The 22,852-nt window shown below is 38.6% G+C and overlaps 1 protein-coding gene across 1 annotated transcript in view; it reads left to right on the top strand.

Moving 5' to 3' along the window:
- Positions 1-22,852, top strand: part of USH2A (usherin) — a 702,118-nt gene that overhangs the window by 551,996 nt on the left and 127,270 nt on the right. The window contains exons 51-54 of the mRNA XM_035010130.1: positions 1,269-1,473; positions 6,076-6,273; positions 6,802-6,956; positions 9,645-9,843. Of these exons, the coding sequence (XP_034866021.1) occupies positions 1,269-1,473; positions 6,076-6,273; positions 6,802-6,956; positions 9,645-9,843 (757 nt within the window). The remainder of the gene's footprint in view (positions 1-1,268; positions 1,474-6,075; positions 6,274-6,801; positions 6,957-9,644; positions 9,844-22,852) is intronic.

Here is a 22,852-nt window from a genome sequence, read left to right on the forward strand (position 1 = left end):
GAATAATTTAACATATATGAGGTAAGAGAGACTGAATTTAGATCAATTTTAAATAGCAAAAAATTATTTTAAATACATTATGCCATCTAGGGCACCTGGGTGTCTCAGTTGGTTGAATGTCCAACTCTTGATTTTGGTTCAGGTCATGATTTCAGGGTCGTGAGATTGAGCCCCGGGCCCACCTCCCCGCTCAGCACAGAGTCTGCCTGAGATTCTTTCCCCTTCCCTCTTCTCCCGCCCCCCCCCCCGCTCTTTCCCTCGCTCATGCTCTCTCTCTAAAATAAATAAATATATAAATGAATAAATAAAGCCACCTATGTGAAGGAAAGATGAAGGAAAGTTTTGCATTACAAAAATGTTGCCTTATTTATATCTCCTGTAATCTGGGATGATGAAGTATTTCATTTTCTGAGATTAGAACACACTAGTACTTACCACTAACAATAAGAAGTCCAAAGATTCATCAGAGGACAGGTTTACAAATGTAAATAATAATAACTATAATGAGAGTTCATGAAATATTTAGATTTTCTAAAACTTGGACAAAGTTTTAGCAGTCCAACTTGTCCCACAGCACAAAAGTGCAGATTCTCAAATATCACATTATTCTCTAAAGCTCCATTAGGAAAGTGTCAAAGTAACAATAATATAATAATGACTCCTGCTCTTATTTATAACGTATCTAAGTGTAAGGCATTTACAGGTGTTATCTCATTTAATTCACGTAACAAACCTGTGTGGTAAATGTGATTTCTGTTTTCTAATGGAAGAAGCTGAGGCTTTGAGAGTGTAAGTGACTTGCTCAAGTTCACAGAAGTAGGAAGTGGCAAAACTGGACTCTGAATCCAAATCTGTGTCATCCACACCAAAACTGCTCTTTCTAGTATACACACCACCTTCATTTCTTTTCATAAATCTTGAGACATTTATTCATGATCTAAGTGGAAGAAAATTTCATTTGCATCTTGTAAAATCCTGCGCTACATACATCTAAATGTAATTTTTAAAAAGATTTATTTATTTATTTTAGAGAGAGAAAGAGAGCATGCATGCATTGGGGGAAGGGGCAGAGGGAGAGAATCTCAAGCAGACTCCCTGCTGAGCATAGAGCCCCACACAGGGCTGAATCTCACAACCCATGAGATCAGGACCCATGAGATCATGATCTGAGCTGAAACCAAGAGTCTGATGCTCAACCAAGTGAGGCACCCAGGTGCCCCTGTCCAAATGAATTTTTAAATCTCCTTCTTCCTACCTCTACCACTCAGGAAACCAGAGAGTGCGGGATGCTCTGCCCAGCATCTCTGGAAGCCACAGCATACTGCGGCAGGTGTGACTTCAATTTTACCAGCCACATTTGTACTGTGATCAGAGGACCTCACAATTCCACAGGCAAGGAATCAATAGAAGAAATATGCTCATCTGCTGAAGAGACTGTTCACACGGGAAGTATAAACACATTCTCCTTCACAGGTAACAGAAACTAAGCCACCTGTCCATAGCTTAGTAGGGATAGTGAAAAGCTGCAGAAAATGCAGGTTTCATTCTGATGTCATCCCCCTCCTTAACCTAATGTCAATTAATTTCATCATACTATGGGCTAGCTAGTTACAAGGTAATTAAAGGCACACTTTGGATCTGTTCAAAGTTAGTAGCTTAAAAAATGTAAAGTCTAAATTTAGACAAAGATATATACTATTTTAAAGTAAACATGTAGAAAATCCAGAACAGGGAAATAATTTATGTGTTCTTTTATGGCATATCCAGTTAATCATCAGTGAGCCCCATTTTCTTTCTTAAAAGTGTGAATGCAGGCTTTTAATAAATGCACAGAATGAATGTTGCTGTACTTGTAGACAGAAAAGAGGAAGAAACCTGTCTGATCACCAGTAAGACCTAGCAGCATTATTCTGAGGAGGAGCTTAAAGTATCCCTTTCCTGATCTTGGGTCTGTATCTAGAGACTACACTCTCCCAAAGCCTCATGTTGCCACTAAATGGCCATCATCTTGAGAACAATAACCTTCACAGTTATTGAAAATATTAATTTTCAGGCCCCATCTTGGCCCCACTGAATTCCTCCAAAATAGTGGTTCTTAGGCTTGGCTAAGCTGAGTGAAAAACACTGTAAAGTTTAAGATCATCTCCGAAATAGTCTGCCCTCTATTAAATTTTTATTATTTGTCCATTTACTTATGTCCCTACAGAGTTTGTTTCTGACTTTTGAAAACTTAAGTGTGTGTGAGTGTGTGTGTGTGTACATATATATCATTCACCATCTAGAGTCAAAGAGAATACATTTAAGTGACATAACTCAAGCAAGCTAAGGTTAAATAAACAAAAAACTGCTCTGTTCCATCATGACTCATCATTCTACCTTACTTAACCGATGGTGGGTGATAATGGCAAACCTTAAGATTGCAAAAAAAATAAGGCAAGATGCTGGAATGAGGGGGGTAGATTGAGGAGGGAAAGCAGGAATAAAGATAAGGTTCCAGTGATGTGCTAGAGGTTTCCAAACCTTACCTTAATTTACTCACAAAGCAATCATGGAGGTATGATAGTTTAATAGATGAAGAAACTGAGGGTCAAATCTATAAAAGTAACTTGCTAAGGGAAGATGTCAGATTTAAATCATGTTTCCTTCAAACCCAGCTGATTGAGGATACCCTGCATGTTGTAGGAGCTCCTTTCAGAGCGCTCCAAACTTCCCTCAAGCTATTTCTCCCACCTGAAGTGCCCTTCTTCGTCATTCCCAGGGTGCAGATGACCATTCTTGTCCTCAGTGCAGCCTTCTCAAGCCCAGTCCCTCTCTCCTCTCCCACATCAGCATGACGTTCATTTCTACGGTGTGTCATGTGCATCTGGACCCTTGTTCCATCTCCCCTACGAGATTGAAATAGCTGTATGAACAAGATGCCCTTGCTTCACTTTACCCCATTTTTGGATTAACACTGTAAGCAAACAAAATGAAACAAACAAACAAAAAAACTTCTATTGGAATGAAAGTCCTCAGGATAGAGGACAATTCGTCGAGCCCTCCAATTTCCTTCCACCCCCAGTTATAGATCTAAGGACCCTCCTTTCCAAATTAGTGAGTTTGGTCCAGATGCACATGATCCAAGAGAATTCCCTACTTTTATCTGCCTTTTGAAATCAAGGTCAAGATTTTGAAGGTCCTTTAAGACATATTTACAATAGCCCTCTCCGGAAGAGAATAGATGTTTATTTAACTTATTTAACCACCCATATTTCAGATTGCTTTGCCTACAAAAGAACACTAAATTGAATATGAAAAATGACAAAAGTTTCTCTTCCAAGAAGAAAACGAAGCACCTAAGTCATGCTAAAACAAGTTCCATTGAGACCAATGTGAACTAAGAAGTCCACCTTTCTTAGAAATGTACAGTTAAAAGCTAAACAACACCAGGGTTCACCCAAATTCATTCATGCATACAGTCATTTCATTTATCAAAAAAAATTTCTTAAATTTTTACTAATAACCAGTCACTACACTGGGCCTACCAGCTATGAAAACAAATAAATAAGAATTCCCATCAGGGATTTGAAGTCCATACAAACAGACATGGAACAAATATAAGTACACTGTAATGTGAGAAATATGTCCATGTAAGAATTGTGATAGAAGTAAGCATAGGATGCTTTTCAAGGGCATTGCAAGGACATCTAACCCAGACTAAAGAGGTTAGGAAAGACTTTATGAAGGATATCATGCCTGAGCTGGGAAATGAAGAACAAGTAGAAACATATCAAGTTAAAGGAAGGGAAGCCAGGCAGAGAAGTCAACATGTACAAAGCATAGGAAGTGAGAGAAAGCCTAGTAAGATGTGAAAAACAAGCCCCTTGATATGAATGTAGCACCGTGTAGGAGAGGAGAAATCATGGAGATGAGGCCAAAGAGCAGGGGTCAGCTGATGAAGGCCTTTTATGCCACACTAAGCAGGTTGTCTTTATGCAGCAATGAGTGGATATTAAAGCTTTTTAGGCAATAGAATGACACAATCCTGTACATGCATTTTTTAAGAATTACTCTATCAGCTGAAGAAATGATTGTAGACAAGTATTCATGGAACTTTTAAGCCATTAAAAAGTAAAAATTGAATAAGCATACCTCCCAAAAAGCAAAACCCTCTGTTATTTGAAGACTAGCCCCATACATACAGAATGATTTTGAGATAAAAAAGCGTGTTTTTTTTTTCTTTTTTTTAAAAAGAGTTGGAGATTCTGGCAAAGAAAAAAAGAACTCAGAAATGAGAGAGATTGTTGAGGGAAGGCAAAATTTCAACAATGTTTCCTTATGTGTAAAGCAAAAAGAATTCTTTCATGGGCTAGGAGCATCTTTGAAAGACTGGGCCTCACAGGAAAACAAACAAAGGAGGATAAGAGATGAGAGAGTAGAAAGAACGAAATGCCACAGAGGAAAGAACAAGGAACACAGCATGGCAAGCTACTGCAACTGAAATTAGAATTGGTGCTGTAGGTCTGAAGAGTAGGAAATAACAGTTATTAGCAATGAGCAGTTCAATCTGTTACAGCCAACTGATTGAAAAATATAGGGACCGTCTGTGGGTAGGTGGATGGTCTGGGCAGCTCAGCCCTTACACGGTCATTCAGGGATCCAGATTCCTTCCAGCTGATGGATCATCATGTTTCCGGTGCTGCCCTCCTTCCCGTGGTGCAGCCTGGGTCACCAAAACATCCTGCTTCCAGCCGACCAAAAGGGGATGAGAAGGTCAATGGAAGGCAAGTGATTTCCTCTTAGGAAGTGAGGCACAGGATGCCCATATCACTGCCATGCTTCTTCCATTATTCAGATCTGAGTCACATGACAACCCCAAGCTGCCGAGAAAACTGGGAAAATTAGACCCTAGCCAGGAGGCCTCTGACCCAGAAGGGAGATCTGGGCACCCACTAGGGGTCATCACAGGTAACAAGTGGCAGATGCCCCCTTACCAGAGAAAAATGAAGACAGAAGATAAGCCCTTCTATTTTATAGCAGTTTACATTTTATGATGTTCTACCACATAACTTTGTGCATTTTATTTTCATACTAATTCTATAAAGTAAGCAGGTCATGGTTTATGGTAAGGAGATATATGTAAGGAAAATATGGTCAAAAAACCCACATGGATGGACAGAGACTCAACCCCACATGAAGATAGAGCAGGTGGCCAGGAAACCAAGGAGGAGGACCTCTTCTTCTGATCTCCCCTCTGAGAAAAGTCATCCAGAAGCCACCACACAAAAATGCATACATACAAACATAGTCAAAATTCACAAAATTAAACAGATTTAGCCAATTAAATTTTCCAGGTTTTTTTGTGTGTGTGTGAATTTGTAGCATTTGTGCTTCTGAAGTTACCAAAGCTTAAAACTGGACAAAGACTTTTGGGATGCCATTGAATCACGTGGATGATTATCTTAATCATTGCCAGTACAAAACATTCAACAGTTTGGTTTTATTCTTTTATTTAGATTGGTTATTTTGGATTTGGGTTTCAGTTCTGGTTTGGTGAAAGAGGGAAGGATGTATGTAGTGGATTGTGCAGTCAATTATATCCACTAATCATGATAAGCCAAGTTTCCAGTCTTGTATCTCATAATAACTACATTATAATTTTTATAATTAATTTAATGTAATATGAATAATGTAATAATTGGTAAAATTTATAATATAAAACTATAAAAGCAGGTTGGTGAACCTGCCCTATATGGGAGTATAGGATACACACACTTGGGAAGCATTAACATCCAATGTACATTAGTCTAGTACTTTAGGTTTTCAGTCATTCCTTTCATGTTACCCATATTTGTTCGGAAAAGGTGAATTCTATTCTGTGGAATTCCATATCTCTGCATCCAATAAGCACATAAAATGTTATTTTTTTATGATTTAGAATGTTAAGAGATGGGAGTTCTATTCACACACAACAGGATTAGAGCACTAAGCATTTATTTTTAAGTGTTTAAAAGTTTTGATATTCATTTTCAATATGATGGTAAAAGAAAATAAAAATGTTTTAAAAATCTCGCTGTTCAATTTCTCCCTTTCCAGATGTGAACCTGGAGCCTTATATGACATATGAGTATAGGATTTCTGCATGGAATAGCTATGGACGAGGATTCAGCAAAGCTATCAGAGCCAAGACAAAAGAAGATGTGCCTGAAGGAGTGAGTGCCCCTAGGTGGGCCAAAATGGATAATCGTGAAGATGTGATAGTCTTAAATTGGAAGAAACCTATACAATCAAATGGTATTAAGCTACTTTCCCAAAATTGAAATAACAAAATCCTGTAAATCCATAAGGAAATTTAAATGAGTGTAATCTACATGTAATTGGCGTGCTTCTAACCATTAAAAATTATTTGCTGGTAAAAGGAACCTTAGGTGTGTACCTACTAATCATTCATTTTTTAAAATAGGCCTAACAAATTTTTAGCCCCAGAATTTTTTTCTGGAATCCTAGCATATATCTGAGCTGCTTTCAAACAAGCAAAGACTGCTAACGAAAGGCAAAATAGTTTTAATATTGGAAGTAATTTTGTTTGCTAGCGAGGGGAAATAAACATAAATGACTCCTTAATTATCTATGTCCAGAATCCCTCTCTTCGATAAGAGTGCCTATCATTCAGAACTGCTTGAACATAGCAATCCAATAGCAAATTAAAAGTAAGTAATGCTATATTATCCCATTTCCTCAGGACTCCAAGACATGTAAGTTGTTTGCAAATAGTTAAAAGGATCTGACACTCAAATCTGGGTATTTCTCTGTCTCTTTTAGGTCCAATTATTTACTACATTCTTCTCCGAAATGGGATTGAATGCTTTCGGGGGACATCACTGAGCTTCTCTGATACAGAGGGCATTTGGCCATTTCAGGAATACTCATACCAGCTGAAAGCCTGCACGGCTGCTGGCTGTGCTATCAGCAGCAAGGTGAGGGGAGGTACCTAAACTCTGGACAGAAGTAGCCAGTGGGAAGGCTATAGGGACGCCCAGGCTGTGAATAATTTTTCCAATGACAGAAAACAATATCCGCCTCAATGGTAGCGTGTTCATGTGTCATCTCTACTGACTACTAATATGTATGCCTGAAAGGAGAGATCACTGCAGAGGAAATTTATGCATATATCAATGTTTCATTAATATAAAAAAAAAAAAGAAAGAAAACTTGAACCAATATTATCCTCTTTACCATATTTTTCCTCTGCCAACTATTTTTTTATTATGTTATGTTAGTCACCATACAGTACATCTTTAGTTTTTGAGGTAGTGCTCCATAATTCGTTATTTGCATATAACACCCAGTGTTCATTACAACTTGTGCCCTCCTAAATACCCATCACTGGGCGAACCCATCCCCCTCCCCGTCTCCCCTCTGAGACCCTCAAATTGTTTCCCAGAGTCCATAGTCTCTCATGGTTTGTCTCCCCCTCTGTTTTACTCCCCCCTTCAGTTTTCCTTTCCTTCCCCTAATGTCCTCCGTGCTATTCCTTATGTTCCACATATGAGTGAAACCATATAATTGTCTTCCTCTGCTTGACTTATTTCACTTAGCATAATCCCCTCCAGTTCCATCCATGTTGATGCAAATAGTGGCTATTCATCCTTTCTGATGGCTGAGTAATATCCCATTGTATATATGAACCACATCTTCTTTATCCATTCGTCTGTTGAAGGGCATCTTGGCTCCTTCCACAATTTGGCTATTGTGGAAATTGCTGCTATGAACATTGGGGAGCATATGGCCCTTCCTTTCATTTCATCTGTATTTTTTGGGGAAATACCCAGTAGTGCAATTGTTAGGTCATCGGGTAGCTCTATTTTTAACTTTTTGAGGAAACTCCATACTGTTTTCCAAAGTTCTGCCAACTATTTTTAGATGATCTTCTGTAAATCCATAATAATTCCCAAACCATCCCTCAATTTAAAAGAGTTTTTATTTAAATATCACTTCAACAAAAATTGCCTGCTCTTGAAAAACAGAGAAAGGGGCAAAAGAGCCTGGCATAGAAGATAAAATGATACCAAGATTTCTGCTACAGCCTTGGAAAGAAATGAGCTCATGCAACAGGGGTCAGAATGGAGAATATCAGGAAGATACAACAAATATTGGGGGATGAAATCTACAGGAATTGCTGTCAACTCTATGCAGGGGAATAAGAGGAAAGTATCAAAGATATATTCAAGCTCTCTGGCTCTCTGGCTTGAGCAAATTATAGATCATGTGCCATTCTGCAAGCAAATAAAAAAATAAAAGAGGAAAATTTGAGCGTAGAGAATATGATTAAAATTTTAAATGTTTTTAAAAAATATATTTAAGAGAAGGAGCAGATAGCAGGGTAGTGGAAGAAAATATTATCTGGCACTTTAAGTGAAAATGTCTTGTCAGAAGCTGGATTATGAAGTGACTGAATTCGCTAGAAAGATCCATGTGGGAAGTCAAAGCAAGGAGTTTGAATAGGGTCATTTTAGGAGAAGAGAGAGAGAGATAAAAGCAAGACCATAGATGATGAACACTGGGAATACGAAGAGCCCACAAAGGAGACTGGAAAGAAACAGTCAGACAATTTAGGAGGAAAATAAAGAGAGCCATCTCACAGAAGCCAACCTAGTTAGTGGAAACCCAGGAGAAACAAACACACAGCAGCTCTGATTCTTTTCATGTGGTTACAACTTTAGAAGAGCAGCATCTTCACACACTGTGCAAGAACCATCCAAGGAAAACATTCAGTCAGATGGATCAGCCGCAGTGCATATGTGCAGCTTTTTATTCAACAGACCTCCAGAAACATCTCTGAGCGTGCCACCATTTAAACAGATGACAGCTGATTGGCCCAATCAAGAGTTATGGTCCGAATGGTCCTAGAACAATTCCGTGGTTTTTTACGCAGGCACAGCTCCTGCCTACCAGATGCCAGAACAATTGATTAGAAAAGTGAAACCAGAGTTAATTCTGTGAAAAAACAAATGCAGCTAATTTGTGTCCAAAACTGTATTTTGATAATGCTGAATAAATAACTGGTTGATTTATCCTTTTTTCCTTCTCATTCAGTTCTTTTTCCAGAACATTGGTACAGACGCTATCAAGTCATCCTGGGTATCACAGGAAGAATACAAAAAAACAAAAACAAAAACAAAAACAAACCATCCTGCCATTTATACTGTTCAAAGCATATTATATGCAAGCAAGTTCAGATGTGGGTTTTGCTTCATATTTACTGGTGCTTAAAATGTACAAAATCAGGCTGTTAAAATGCAAAGACACTGATGGGCCATATGGAAGAGAGTTATCAAGAGTTCTCTAGTAAGACAGGCTGCCAGCCAGATTTTACTTGTTTAAACTGAGGGCTGCACTCCGCCGTCAAAATTGTTGTTGAACCTGTTGTGATAAATGGTAGTCTGAGACTTATGTAATGTATTCAAGGTCAGATTTCCTTGTTTAAATAGGATGGGAGGAAAAGAATAAAAAATAAAGAGGGGGGGGCGGACTGTTTCTCCAAGCCCCTGCTAATGATATGCCAGGCCAGACAACAACATTTTAAAACAAAAGTGACATTCTCGTTGATCAGAATACCTAGTGTCCTATTACCATAAATTGCTGTTTAATTCCTGTGTTTGCAGGTAGTTGCATCTACGACCCAAGGAGTTCCGGAGAGCATCCTGCCGCCCAGAGTCACGGCACCCAGCGCAGAAGCTCTGCATTTGAGCTGGAGCGTCCCTGAGAAACCAAACGGCGTCATTAAAGAGTACCAGCTCCGGCAGGTTGGGAAAGGTCTCATCTACACTGGCACCACTGACAGGAGGCAGCATACGGTCACAGGTGAAAAAAAAGAGGAAAACCTACCGGAAGAGTCTGTCATTGTGGTTAGGGGGGCAAAGCATCCCAGGGGTGTGCATTTGATATATGAGGTCACTTTGAAAGGACATGTTCTCTTGACATATGGTCAGGTCCCACTTATCCATGCTAATAGAAGAGCCCACACTGGCAGCAATAAGCCACAACAGCAGATAACTTCAGAAATAATTTATATTTGGCTTTGATATGCATTATGTGTAGGGTTTTTGCATCAGTATTAACTTTTTTTTTTCCTCAGACAAACGGTAAGATGCATTTTCATTCCCCAAGGATATACTCATAGATAATGGGATGAGGATAGCCAAGAATGTACTGGAAGTCAGGGAGAGATCAGCCAGAGGCTAACATTTATCTACTGAGTGGGTAACTAATACACAGAATAGTTGACAGGTGACGGTTTGTGACAGTTTGTTATTATTAACGTTAATTAATAGTGACTATTATTTTTATGGCTTGTTATAACATTTATTATAATTAACTTTAAGAAAATAATAGTACAGTATAATAGTATAAAGTCAGATAATTACTAGAAGTGATTATAATAATAATTAACATGTTTTGGTTTGAATGTCACTTCTGAAGAGAAGCATTTTCTGACTTCCCCACTCTAAGGAAGCTTCTTTGATACACCACAGTATCACCTTGTCTTATTTTCATCATGGACCTCTCACTGCCTGATAGTGTTTGTTTTTTATGTCTCCCCCCACTGGGATGTAAGCTCTAGCATTGCAGAGACCTTCAGTACCTAGTTCAATACAGTACTTCCAGCGCCAGAACAATCCTTGACACATCCACAGATGCTACACGAATGTTTGGAGAATAAGTGGATTTCACTGTTGCCACCTGACATGTACTATCTCACTTGATTCTCTTCACAAACCTATGCGGTAAAGAGAGTTATTACTCGCATTTTACAGAAAAGAATACTTTGAGATATTAAGTAACTTAGTTCATTACTCAGATCTACTGAATCATCCCAAACAGTTGTGTAAGTTTAGGTTCTGAGGCCACAGGCAAGGGGTTACAAACTTACTTTTCCCCCCGTGGTCAGCAGCTTCCTTCCAAGGCCTCCTGAGTGAATGTTCTTCTTCCATTGAACCCCATCGTTTGCAGGGAGCATTGATACTAGAGATCAGGAAACTTGTAAAGAAGTACAGAAAAGCCTGGAAGAGTGTGCCCGAGTTTTCCTCAGAGGAGGCACAGGTTACACTATACAGGTGGAAAAATCAATCCGTCATGATTTGTTCTTAATTCTACGATTCCCTGACACACAGGCAGGCATTCATTGACAGATGTCCACTGTTTTCAGGAAGTGCCTGAAGCCTGCAGAAAGTGCTTCATAAATATTTGCAGACCAGCACATTGCATTCCATATCTGAAGATCCTGAGCTAAATCAATGATAATGGAGATGGAAAAAGCCCTCATCAATTCAGAGTATAAAAATTTATTTCTTAGATCTTATTTCACTGCCAGTGAAAATGATCAAAATAGTTGAAATGCTGTTGTTTTACATAATAAATCTTTACATTTATATTGTGCTTTATAATTTTAAAGAAGTATTTGCATTTGGACATGTTTGGTTCTCATCACATCCCTAGAAGTGAGGGATGTTTTGAATATCCGCATTTAAAAGATGAAGAAGGAAAGTGACACGCTCAGATGCCCAAGGCATCAGAATACTGTTTCATTCAAAAAAACCAAAACAAAACAATGTTGCCTGCTTGCTATGTCCTAGAGAGTACACTAAGTGCTCTAAGTTGCTCTCAAGAAACTCCCAGTGCTAGGGAACACTGACAAGTTAAGAACTAATTGCAAATACAGTGTAACTGATGCCACAGCAGAACTCTAAAGAATGCAGAGAATGTTCTCCTTACAGTATCTGTCTACTTGGCCAACATGGGCTTTGAACTGTGTGAGCTGTTCTTGTTACATTTTTTTTTAAAACTGGCATTTACATGACAACAGACTAAATTCAAATGTAATATTCAAACCAACAAGATTGATAGCCTCATTAATTATAAAATAATTGGAAAGATTTTTCTTTAAAATACCTTTATTCCACCCTTTCTTCCTCTCATTGTCATTTTTAATGAATATTTTCATGTCAGAGAGGATTTCACACTCATCACTTGATGCCAGGAGTTCTCTTTTATTAGGATAAATATTTTAAAGTTTTTCTATATGCTTTTACTTTTTATAAGATCATAAAATGAAAAGATGCCTTTAGAATTCATTTGGCTCATCCCTCTGTACCATTTTAAATAGATTTAGATAGTACTTCACTTGGGCAAGACAGCCCTAAAGAGAAATATCTTTGTTGAATGAAGAAGTAAACTCTCATTCAGCAAAACCTCACCAAGTAGAATCTCCCATATGCAGTTCCTACCGGATGCAATGGGGCTAAGCATCAGCTCATCTAAAACCTGAGATCTATATAATGTTCACATACATACCTGATCTGCCAGGAAAACTTCATTTCCATAGTTCTCTGACTGACCAAATTCTCTATAGAAGTATTTTATGATATGAATGACGGTTTTATTGAGTTCATGGAATGAACAAAAACAACCAAATTTATTTTACATTGCATCTCAAATGTTTGATCAAAGAACTGTCTATACCCTCTGGGATAAATGTTTTGATTTTCACATCATTTCCAAAACCTTGGCATTCCCTAAGTTAACAGTCAAATGCTAATGAAGCTGTAGCACTAGTCATCCTGGAGCCTGAAAATCGAGGTCCTTAGAAATGACAGAAGGGAACACGAGCACCTTGCCTCAGCCCCATTGTCTCCATGCTTATTTTTAATTACCTCAAAGCTTTAGAAACATGATCCCGTAAATGCTTTGTGGGAATAGTGGCAAATGCACTCATCATGTGAAATCCATAAATTGCTTATAATCCTCTCAAGATGTTAAAAAAAGCATTAAGTAATTGAAGACAGGAAGTCCTCAGTTAATTATTTAGAGGTGTTATCAATGCTTTAAGTAAACTGAAGCATTTTCTGCTATCTCACTGAGCTGAATACCATGGGGACGAAGGGGAAACAGCCAGCATCTTCTCATATCCGCTAGTGCAAACAGCACATGGCAGCTTGTCAATAAAAGACCTTTTCATATCATTTATTACTAAACAGGTCCACCATCCCGCACAGGACAACTGGGATGTCAGTTACGGCATTGTTTCACTTTGGGTTACCACTGTTTCTTATATGGGCCTCCTAGTGTGGGCACTGGGCAGAAGAGATGGAGAAAGGATTAACTAAATAATTAGAGCCACCGAGAACAAGATGAATTAATCATGTCCTCTTTAGCAGCAGGTTTGATAAGGGCTTATGTGTCTCTTAACTTTGGGAGAAGTGTTTTCAAAATAATTTATTAAAAGTTGCTTATCATTGCATTTTCCTTGAAAAGGAAGACCCACCAGCATTAAGTTTGCAAGGAGAGAACAATTTGCCTGCCTTTTCCATTTTCTTAGAAGCCCGTGAAGAGCTCCCGTGCTGAAATAACACACACCCTAACAATGCAGCTTGTACCAGACATGCACTACTAATGTACTGAAACAGATACCCTGCACGTCATTTTTGAAGAAAAGGAAAAAAAAAAAAAAGAACACACTTTGACCATCAGTATTAAAATGTGGAAATTCTTTATATTTAGATAATTCTGCTATATACTCCCATAGTAGCTGGCACTTGGCTCTCGGCTCTCATGGCACTTATAATACTTTATCACAATATCGTTTCTTCTTGTCTCTGTTCCTCAGCTAGTAGGTGAAGCTTTTTAAGGACAGACAATAGCCTCCTTTTTGCCGTCATATCATCTATACTGTGATAGGCACATATCAGAGTACTTAACATATTATGTATTCAAGAATATTTGTTGAGTAGGTAGATATTGAATAATAAACTAGTATCTGAATGATTTTATTCTGTTTTGATTGGATACAAAAATCATACCGTCATATACGTCTAAATCTCAGTCAGGAATGACTGCATAATTTGCAGAGTCCAGGGCAAAATAAGAATGTGGGGTCCTTTGTTCAAATATTATTTAGATACAACTCAACATGCAAAAAACAAATAATCCAATTAAAAGGTGGGCAGAAGACATGAACAGACATTTCTCCAAAGAAAACGTACAGATGGCCAACAGACACATGCTCAACATCTCTCATCATCAGTGGAATGCAAATTAAAACTAAAATGAGATGTCACCTCATGCCTGTCAGAGTGACTAAAATAAAAAACATAAGAAACAGCAAGTGTTGGCGAGGATGTGGAGAAAAAGGAACGCTCATGAACTGTTGGTGGGAATGCAGTGGGGCATTTTGAAGGTTCTTCAAAACAGGTAAAAATAGAGCTACCCTATGATTTGGTAATTGGACTACTAGGTATTTGCCCAAAAAATACAAAAAACATTAACTCAAAAGGACACATGCACCCCTGTGTTTACTGCAGCAGCAATTACTATAGTCAAATTATGGAAGCAGCTCAAGTGTCCATCAATAGATGAATGGATGTTTTTTTAAATGTGGTATATATATTTACAATGGAATATTATTCGGCCACAAAAAATGAAATCTTGCCATTTGCAACAACGTGGATGGAGCTAAAGAATACAATGCTAAGTGAAATAAGTCAGTCAGACAAATACCATATGATTTCACTGATATGTGGAATTTAAGAAACAAAACAAATGAACAAAGGGGGGGAAAAGGGAGACAAACCAAGGAACAGACCCTTAACCCTAGAGAACAAACTAGTGGTTGCCAGAGTTGGGGGGAATAGGTGAAACGGATGCAGGGGATTAAGAGTAGAGCTTACCATGATGAGCACTGAGTCATGTATAGAGTTGCTGAATCACTATATTGTACACCTGAAATGAATATGGCACTGTAAGTTAACTGTATTGGAACTAAAAACTTAATTCAATTTTTTTTAGAAAAGAATATATTTTTTTAAAAATCATTAAGAATGTTTGAAAACAGAGCACAGAATCAAGCACAGGACCCTCCTCCACATGGGATCTTGGGTCACATGCCCATGAAGCCAGCCTTGATCTCTGGCAGTCTGGATTTATTGGCAGTCTATTTCCTTAACTAAAACAGAGAGGAAGAAAACTAGGACAGTGATCCTGTCTTCAGAACAGCTTCCGCAGCTTCCCTTCAGTGGTCTCAGAACATCGCGTGTAATGCTCTGTACTGCATTTGCTCTAGCTACCTGACTACTGACCGCCGAGCATCAGACCTATCAAAATAGATACAACAATTCATTTTATTTTCATTTTTTCCAACCCTGAGGAAAACTTTGTGCCTGGCTGTTTGCAAACTAAAGAAATAAAGAATAGCATAGCATCATCCACTATTTTATACTTTTAAAAAACATTCTTATAGAATATTATAGCTGAAGAATTACAGTCAACAGCCTCATGGACACTAATATTTAAAGAAAAAATATCTGAAATTTCAGATATTTTTGAGTTCTTTGCATAGGCAATAATTGTTTCTGTTTTGCCCCAAGAGCTCTAAAGAACTCCTGCTCTCTCTGCAATATATGTCCTTGTTGTCGAGCTTTTGAGCAGCCTCAGACTTGGCTGCCACCTGACGCCTCATTTTGTTTCTAGAGAAGACTCTGCCTGAAAATGTAGGGTAAAGGCAGCTTTGGTCTAGTACAGCATCAGACTCCAAAGAAGAAAAACATTTCTTAAAAGGATGTCACTAAAATCAAAAGCAAAGGTCTTTTCTTGGACTATCTTAATAATAGTTTTAATGTTGATCTGCATTTGGAAAGAGAGTTGGCCAAGAAGTAACTTATCTGGGAAGTGCTTCTGGGGACGAATCTGATTTCTAAGATATTGGGGGGGGGGGCCTGGAATTGCACACAAAATATAGAATTAAGAAACAATTCAGCTTGTAGCAAGTAGTCAGAAGCAAAAGTCATGAGGTTACCTTACAGGCACTTGCAATGCAAGAGCACATTTGCTTTGATGTCTTGATGTCCAGTTGATGAGCTATCCACTGAATTCATACTATGAAGCATTGATACAGGAAATGCTGCTCACAAACAGGCAAGAACTTGGCTTGACTAACTGGGATGCATAGCTCCTGAGGTTGGGGTGGGTGGTACTATCATGAGAAGGGGACTTTAACAATGTGAGCTCCTTAAACATTTCTTAATCCAATTTTGTAAAACAAATCATCTGTCAATGCACCTTAGATGTCTCTAAAGTGATTCCACAATATCTCAGTATATCAGTTTTGAACATCCAGATTTTCACACAGAATTATTCATTTAAAGCAGAATCCTGCTATAATTCTACCCACCTCAGCCAACACTGCCAGTGGGAGCTGAAGTTCCCAGGAATCTCCAAGAGCAGAGACGCTCTGGAGGGCATCACTTAGTGAGATCCAAGGCAGATAAAGGCAGAAAGGGGTGTTTCACAACAGCAAGATCACATGTGGATTCAGGGGGGCCCTGCCAAACACCCAGTTTGGGTGAACTGGTGCCGAGACAGTTTCTTGCCCAAAAGGTGTACAACATCTGATAACCACCTACCGAAAAGTTTTGAAGGTAACCCAGGCCTCTCAGCCCTCAAACTCATCACTGACCAAATTGATGGAGGAGCTTGCAGGATTACATATTTTGTAGGATTATTTGGTAATTCTTTAGAAAACAGCAGATGACATTATAGAATAACTGGATGGATGCTCTGAAGTAACACTTGCTATCTGAGATTATAATGGACAAAACGCCTTCTCCTGACTATTGATCTGGAGATTAAAAATTAGAAACAAGCTGTTCTTTATGTCGTGTATCAAATGTAACTGACACTGACATAGACATCGGTTCTGTTTTCCAAATCATATTCTTACGATTCATAGGCAGACTTTAGGTGATCCCTTTTAACACACATTTACGCTTGAACGTAATGTTACCTGAAAGTAATTGTCAAGAGTTTGGTTATAGTATGCTTCTTTCCTTTAAGAGAGAACATGATTCCCTGTAGGGAAATTCAGGTAATTCGCAGCCACCGTAATCTCCACTGCACTGAAATATTAAATGCTTGGCTTTTCTCCATGCATTTGCCTTTCTCTGCTCTACAACTCCTATCTCCTACTCTTTTAATTCAGTGCTGAGCACTTGAATGATGTTTTCTTTTCTCCTTCTACTCTTGGACTTCAGGATTAAGTTACAGTCAGAATGGTTCCTTTGAGACATCTCTTTATTTCCCTCTTCTCGTCCTGATCAATCCATGAGTCGTTTTCAGTTGATGTGCCCTTTTCGATGCCTGTTACTAATATTTCATATTTATCTTATTTTAAGGACCACCAGTAGAGACTTACTTAAAATGGCAACAAATTCCAGTTGAAATGCATTGGTTTTATTGAGTTTTACGGAGTCATATATATGAAAGGTCATCCGGTTCATGTAAATCATGCATACCTGATGGCAGCTGATGCTTTCTTTACAGATTATTTGAACCAAGCCTGTTAGTAATTTAGTCCCCTGACAATATGAAAAATCCAAGACCTAAAAAATAGGATGTAGACAATTATGGATTCAAATATTGTGTTCCCTCAAGTTAGTCTGTAGCCCAAATAAGCAGTCTACACCATCATGACCACAGTTTACAGATACGGAAACTGAAGTACCTAGAGGTCAGAAAGCTGACTCGTGGCAGTGGTTAATAAGTAGGTAAGGGATTAGAACCCACAATAGTCTAACTTCACATGCTTCTCTCCTAACAGCAAGGCTACACTGCTTCAGTACATGAATTGTGGAAATATTCAAAATGGAAATATTTAAATATAGATTCCCACTTGGAGATAGATATAGATAAATACTATAGATATAGATATATAGATATATTGTGTATGTATACTGTGTATACTGTGAAATATATATATTTCACTGGCTTTGAGCTACCTATGTCATCACTTTCCAATGTCTCAGAAGCTCTGGGCCACACTTGTCAGCCCAGCTGCCCAGACTTCTATCCTGACCTCGCCCAAGCTTATCTCTGTAATAATAGATGAGTTCCCATCAAACTCAACACCCAAAGAACAAAGAATCCAATCAAGAAATGGACAGAAGACATGAACAGACATTTTTCCAAAGAAGACATCCAAATGGCCAACAGACACATGAAAAAGTGCTCAACATCGCTCAGCATCAGGGAAATCCAAATCAAAACCTCAATGAGATACCACCTCACACCAGTCAGAATGTCTACAATTAACAAGTCAGGAAACGACAGATGTTGGCGGGGATGCGGAGAAAGGGGAACCCTCCTACACTGTTGGTGGGAATGCAAGCTGGTGCAGCCACTCTGGAAAACAGTATGGAGATTCCTCAAAAAGTTGAAAATAGAGCTACCATATGATCTAGCAATTGCATTACTGGGTATTTACCCCAAAGATACAAACGTAGGGATCCGAAGGGGTACGTGTACCCCGATGTTTATAGCAGCAATGTCCACAATAGCCAAACTACAGAAAGAGCCAAGATGTCCATCGACAGATGAATGGATAAAGAAGAGGTGGTATATATATGCAATGGAATATTATGCAGCCATCAAAAGGAATAAAATCTTGCCATTTGCAACGACGTGGATGGAACTGGAGGGTATTATGTTGAGCGAAATAAGTCAAACAGAGAAAGACATGTATCATATGACCTCACTGATATGAGGAATTCTTAATCGCAGGAAACAAACTGTGGGTTGCTGGAGTGGGGGGTGGGGTGCGAGGGATGGGTTGACTGGGTGATAGACACTGGGGAGGGTATGTGCTCTGGTAAGCACTATGAATTGTGGAAGACTGTTAAATCTCAGATCTGTACCTCTGAAACAAATAATGCAATATATGTTAAGAAAAAAAAAAAAGAAGAAGAAGAAGAAGGAGGTAGCAGGAGGAGAAGAATGAAACGGGGGAAATCGGAGGGGTAGACAAACCATGAGAGACGATGGACTCTGAAAAACAAACTGAGGGTTCTAGAGGGGAGGGGGGTGGGAGGATGGGTTAGCCTGGTAATGGGTATTGAGGAGGGCACATTTTGCATGGAGCACTGGGTATTATGCACAAACAATGAATCATGGAACACTACATCTAAAACTAATGATGTAATGTATGGGGATTAACGTAAGAATAAAAAAAATAAAATTAAATAAAAAATTAAAAAAAAATAATAGATGAGTTCCTCCAACTGTCTATACTCTAGCTCCTTTACTTATAAAATGAGCAGATAATTGCAGTGCCTCAGGGAGTTAGCGAGGGTTTTGATTGTGTTAATATCCAGGAAATGCACAGAAGAAGGCCTACAGGTGGTGTTCAGTAAACTTCAGCCACTATGTTTTTATGTAATCTAGTAATCAATTTCCTTAAAAATAACTCCGTTTCTCATAATGTATGTTTAATTAATTAATGTACAGAGCTGTTGAAAAATTTCAATGCACTTGGCTGTATGTAGCTCTTATGTGATGGGAGGGCACAGGGCTTGGTGTTAAAGTTGTGCGTTTGTCTCTACCCCAATCTGATCACTCATTCACTATGGAACATTTGCTTCTCTGAGCCTCAGTTTTCTTACCTGTGAGGCAGGAATAATAATTCCTGTCCTGGTGATATTCAAGGTGAAACCTCTTCACCTTTTCACTAAACCTTTTCATGCTGTTGCTAGTTACCTCTCCCAGAATCTTTTAACTATCTCTAACATGCATAGGGTAATAACAGCTGCTTATGGTCCCGTTGTGTAACATATAAGAATCTAAACTTGTGTGCCAGCATGTGACATTATTAGTAACTATAATATTAGTCCTATTTAGAAATCTTTTTCTTGTAAGTTACAGAAAACTCAGTTCAAGCAGGCTTAACAAATGGACGTTGATTGGCTCATGTAACTGAAAAAATCAGGTGTAGACTCAAGGCTAAGATGTTTACAAGCCCCAATTTCTTTTCTTTTTTTTTTTTTAATTTTTTATTGTTATGTTAATCACCATACATTACATCATTAGTTTTTAATGTAGTGTTCCATGATTCATTGTTTGCGTATAACACCCAGTGCTCCATGCAGAACATGCCCTCTTTAATACCCATCACCAGGCTAACCGATCCCCCCACCCTCTCCCCTCTAGAACCCTCAGTTTGTTTTTCAGAATCCATCGTCTCTCATGGTTCGTCTCCCCCTCTGATTTCCCCCCCTTCATTCTTCCCCTCCTGCTATCTTCTTTTTTTTTTTCTTAACATATATTGCATTATTTGTTTCAGAGGTACAGATCTGAGATTCAACAGTCTGGCACAATTCACAGTGCTTACCAGAGCACATACCCTCCCCAGTTCCAAGACCCAACTTCTTTTTACCTCTGAGTTGTCCTCCATTCTCAGGCACTATGTGGTGAACAAAGAACTACCAGCAGTAAGAATGGAAGTTCATGTTCAAGGCTACATTCCGTTAGCCTAAGTGAGGTCGCAGACTCAATCCTGATCAGCTAACATTGCAAGGCGAATGTGGAACTGTGTCCAGCAGTAGTCAGTCCAGGTGGAGTCAATCCCAAACAAAGCATAAAGCCTGTTAGTAACCAAAAGACTGGTTTCCACAAAGAAAACTGATGCTCTGATATAAAAGGAAGTATGAGCGGACTCCGGAAGGTCAACTTGGCAGATGTGGAGTTGTATGACACCAACTGGCAAATGTGAGTCAAAATGAGATGAATATGTCTACCTTTGTTACATATGGCCTTTAAATTGGCCACCGTACCCATATTTCAGGGCCAGACATAGTCCTTGAGGATGAACTGCCCATGAATTAGATTAAGTCCATTTGTCCTTCCGTCCTTCACTTAAGGCCGCATGCCTCCCACTCTTGTCTTTCTTGTTCTTCCATTTTTGTCACATCCATTCCTCTTGATTGGTGATGTCTTTGAATTCCCCTGGCTTCCCAAATGAGGCTCTCTACCCAGTACTAAGTTCTACATCCTTCCTCCCTGATTCTGGTACTCTAGTAGCTTGAAAAGATGAATATTCCTCCATTAGACCTGGCCCCATGCTCTGCAAGGCCAACCCACACCATCCAATTTAAACACCTGTAACAGACTCCTCTGGCACACCTTCCTTAATCTATCAAAAATTCCTAATGAGCTAGCTACTCCACAGTTGTGTCATTTCTAAACAGCTGTCTTCTAGTGTTCTGGGCTATATGTAAAATGGATACCACTCAACTTGCTTCAGAAATATTTTGTAAGGAAAGGACAATTTCTATTTTCATATACATTAATTTTCTTTTTAGCTGCTATCTTCATTGCAAACACCCTCAAACCTCTCATCAACCTTAGAACACCTCTGTGATGACAAATTTTATCTACTCTTTCTAAAATGCATCCTAAAATATTCTTTGATAGTCACCGCTTGCCTGAATCAGACTAGTTAGAACACAAAATGAAGAGGAGAATTGGGCCTCATTTGGGGAGAGCGGGGTTGTTTGTTTTTGTTTGATAAGAAAATTCCAGAGAAAGATCAAGCATTGCTTCACTTTTACCAGTCATACTTAAGTCTGGCATTCAGACAAAATCTAGAAAATATTTATGGTTTACACATTCCATTAATTCTTGTATTATTTTAATAATGTTCTGCAACTAGAATAGAATTGCTTACATAATGAATAGATGTTGTGGGCAGAGATACCCATGGAATTATGAGGAAGGGCCGTTTGGTCAGATCACACTTTGACTGGACGTCATGTCTTAGCCTGACATCTTTATGGCTTTGTGTTCTTTTTTTTTTTTTTTTTTGATTTGATTTATTTTTTGACAGAGAGAGACACAGAAAGAGAGGACTACAAGCAGGGGGAGTGGGGGAGGGAGAAGCAGGCTTCCCGCAAAGCGGGGAGCCTGATGCGGGGCTCGATCCCAGGACCCCTGGATCATGACCTGAGCTGAAGGCAGCCGCTTAACAACTGAGCCACCCAGGAGCCCCAGGCTTTGTGTTCTTTAAATGGTATTTAACAAACATCAAACACCTACAATAGGCACTACAGGGAAAAAATGATGAAAAAAAAAACTCCTCAAAGACATAAACCTTACTCTCAAAGGGCTTACATTCTAAGTGAGAAAGTAAGCTATTCAGATGAAATGGTGTTACTAGGGTCTAGACCCCCTTTTTCAGTGGCAAGAGTAAAGAGGGAGTATTGTCAGACTAAATCAGCCTGCCACTGCAGTCTCTGACCTTCATTCTTAGACAATTCCTCCCTTTTTCTTTAGAGCTCTATATTTTATAATCTTTAGCATTTTCCCATAAGCTTTTATCAAACATACATGGCTTGGGTATGGCTTAGATCTTTCATCATATTTCTTATCTATAAATCAGGTAAATATCAAAATTATGTAAATCCCCCATAGCCACCAAATGGAAGATTACAATCAAATAAGTATCTGCATCTTATCACTAAATTGATAAGGAAACACAAAGGGCTTTGAAGCCGAATCCTGAAGCAGCTCTAGCTGCAGAACATTATTGCTTTAGCAGAGAACCCAGACTATTACTCTAATTCTAAATGAACCAATTAATTAATTTTTTCATTCATTTAACAAGCACCTACTTTGTGCCTGTCATTATTTGAAGGATACAGTGGTATCTTTTAGATATAGATCCTTTAGTGCTCTTTTAGAGCTTATATCCTAGAGGGGGAGACAAACAATGAATAAACAGACATAATATAACATCAGATAATGTTGAGGGCTATGAAGAAGAAAGTGATTTGAGGGAATAACAAGTGCTGGGTGTAGTGTGTAGATAGAGTGGTCAAAATCTTTTAAAATGTAGCATTTGAGCAAAAATCTACAGAAAGCCGCAGAGTGATACATGAATGTCTCTGGAAAAAGTCATGCCACCAGAAGAACAATATATGTAAAAATGTAGTTCAGAATTCATGAAAAATTAATATAATAATTATTAGATCCATGTTATCACTTAGCCTAATTA

The sequence above is a fragment of the Mirounga leonina genome, unplaced genomic scaffold (genome assembly GCF_011800145.1).
Source record: "Mirounga leonina isolate KUSES-001 unplaced genomic scaffold, KU_Mleo_1.0 Mir_154, whole genome shotgun sequence".
In the NCBI taxonomy this organism is placed as follows: domain Eukaryota; kingdom Metazoa; phylum Chordata; class Mammalia; order Carnivora; family Phocidae; genus Mirounga; species Mirounga leonina.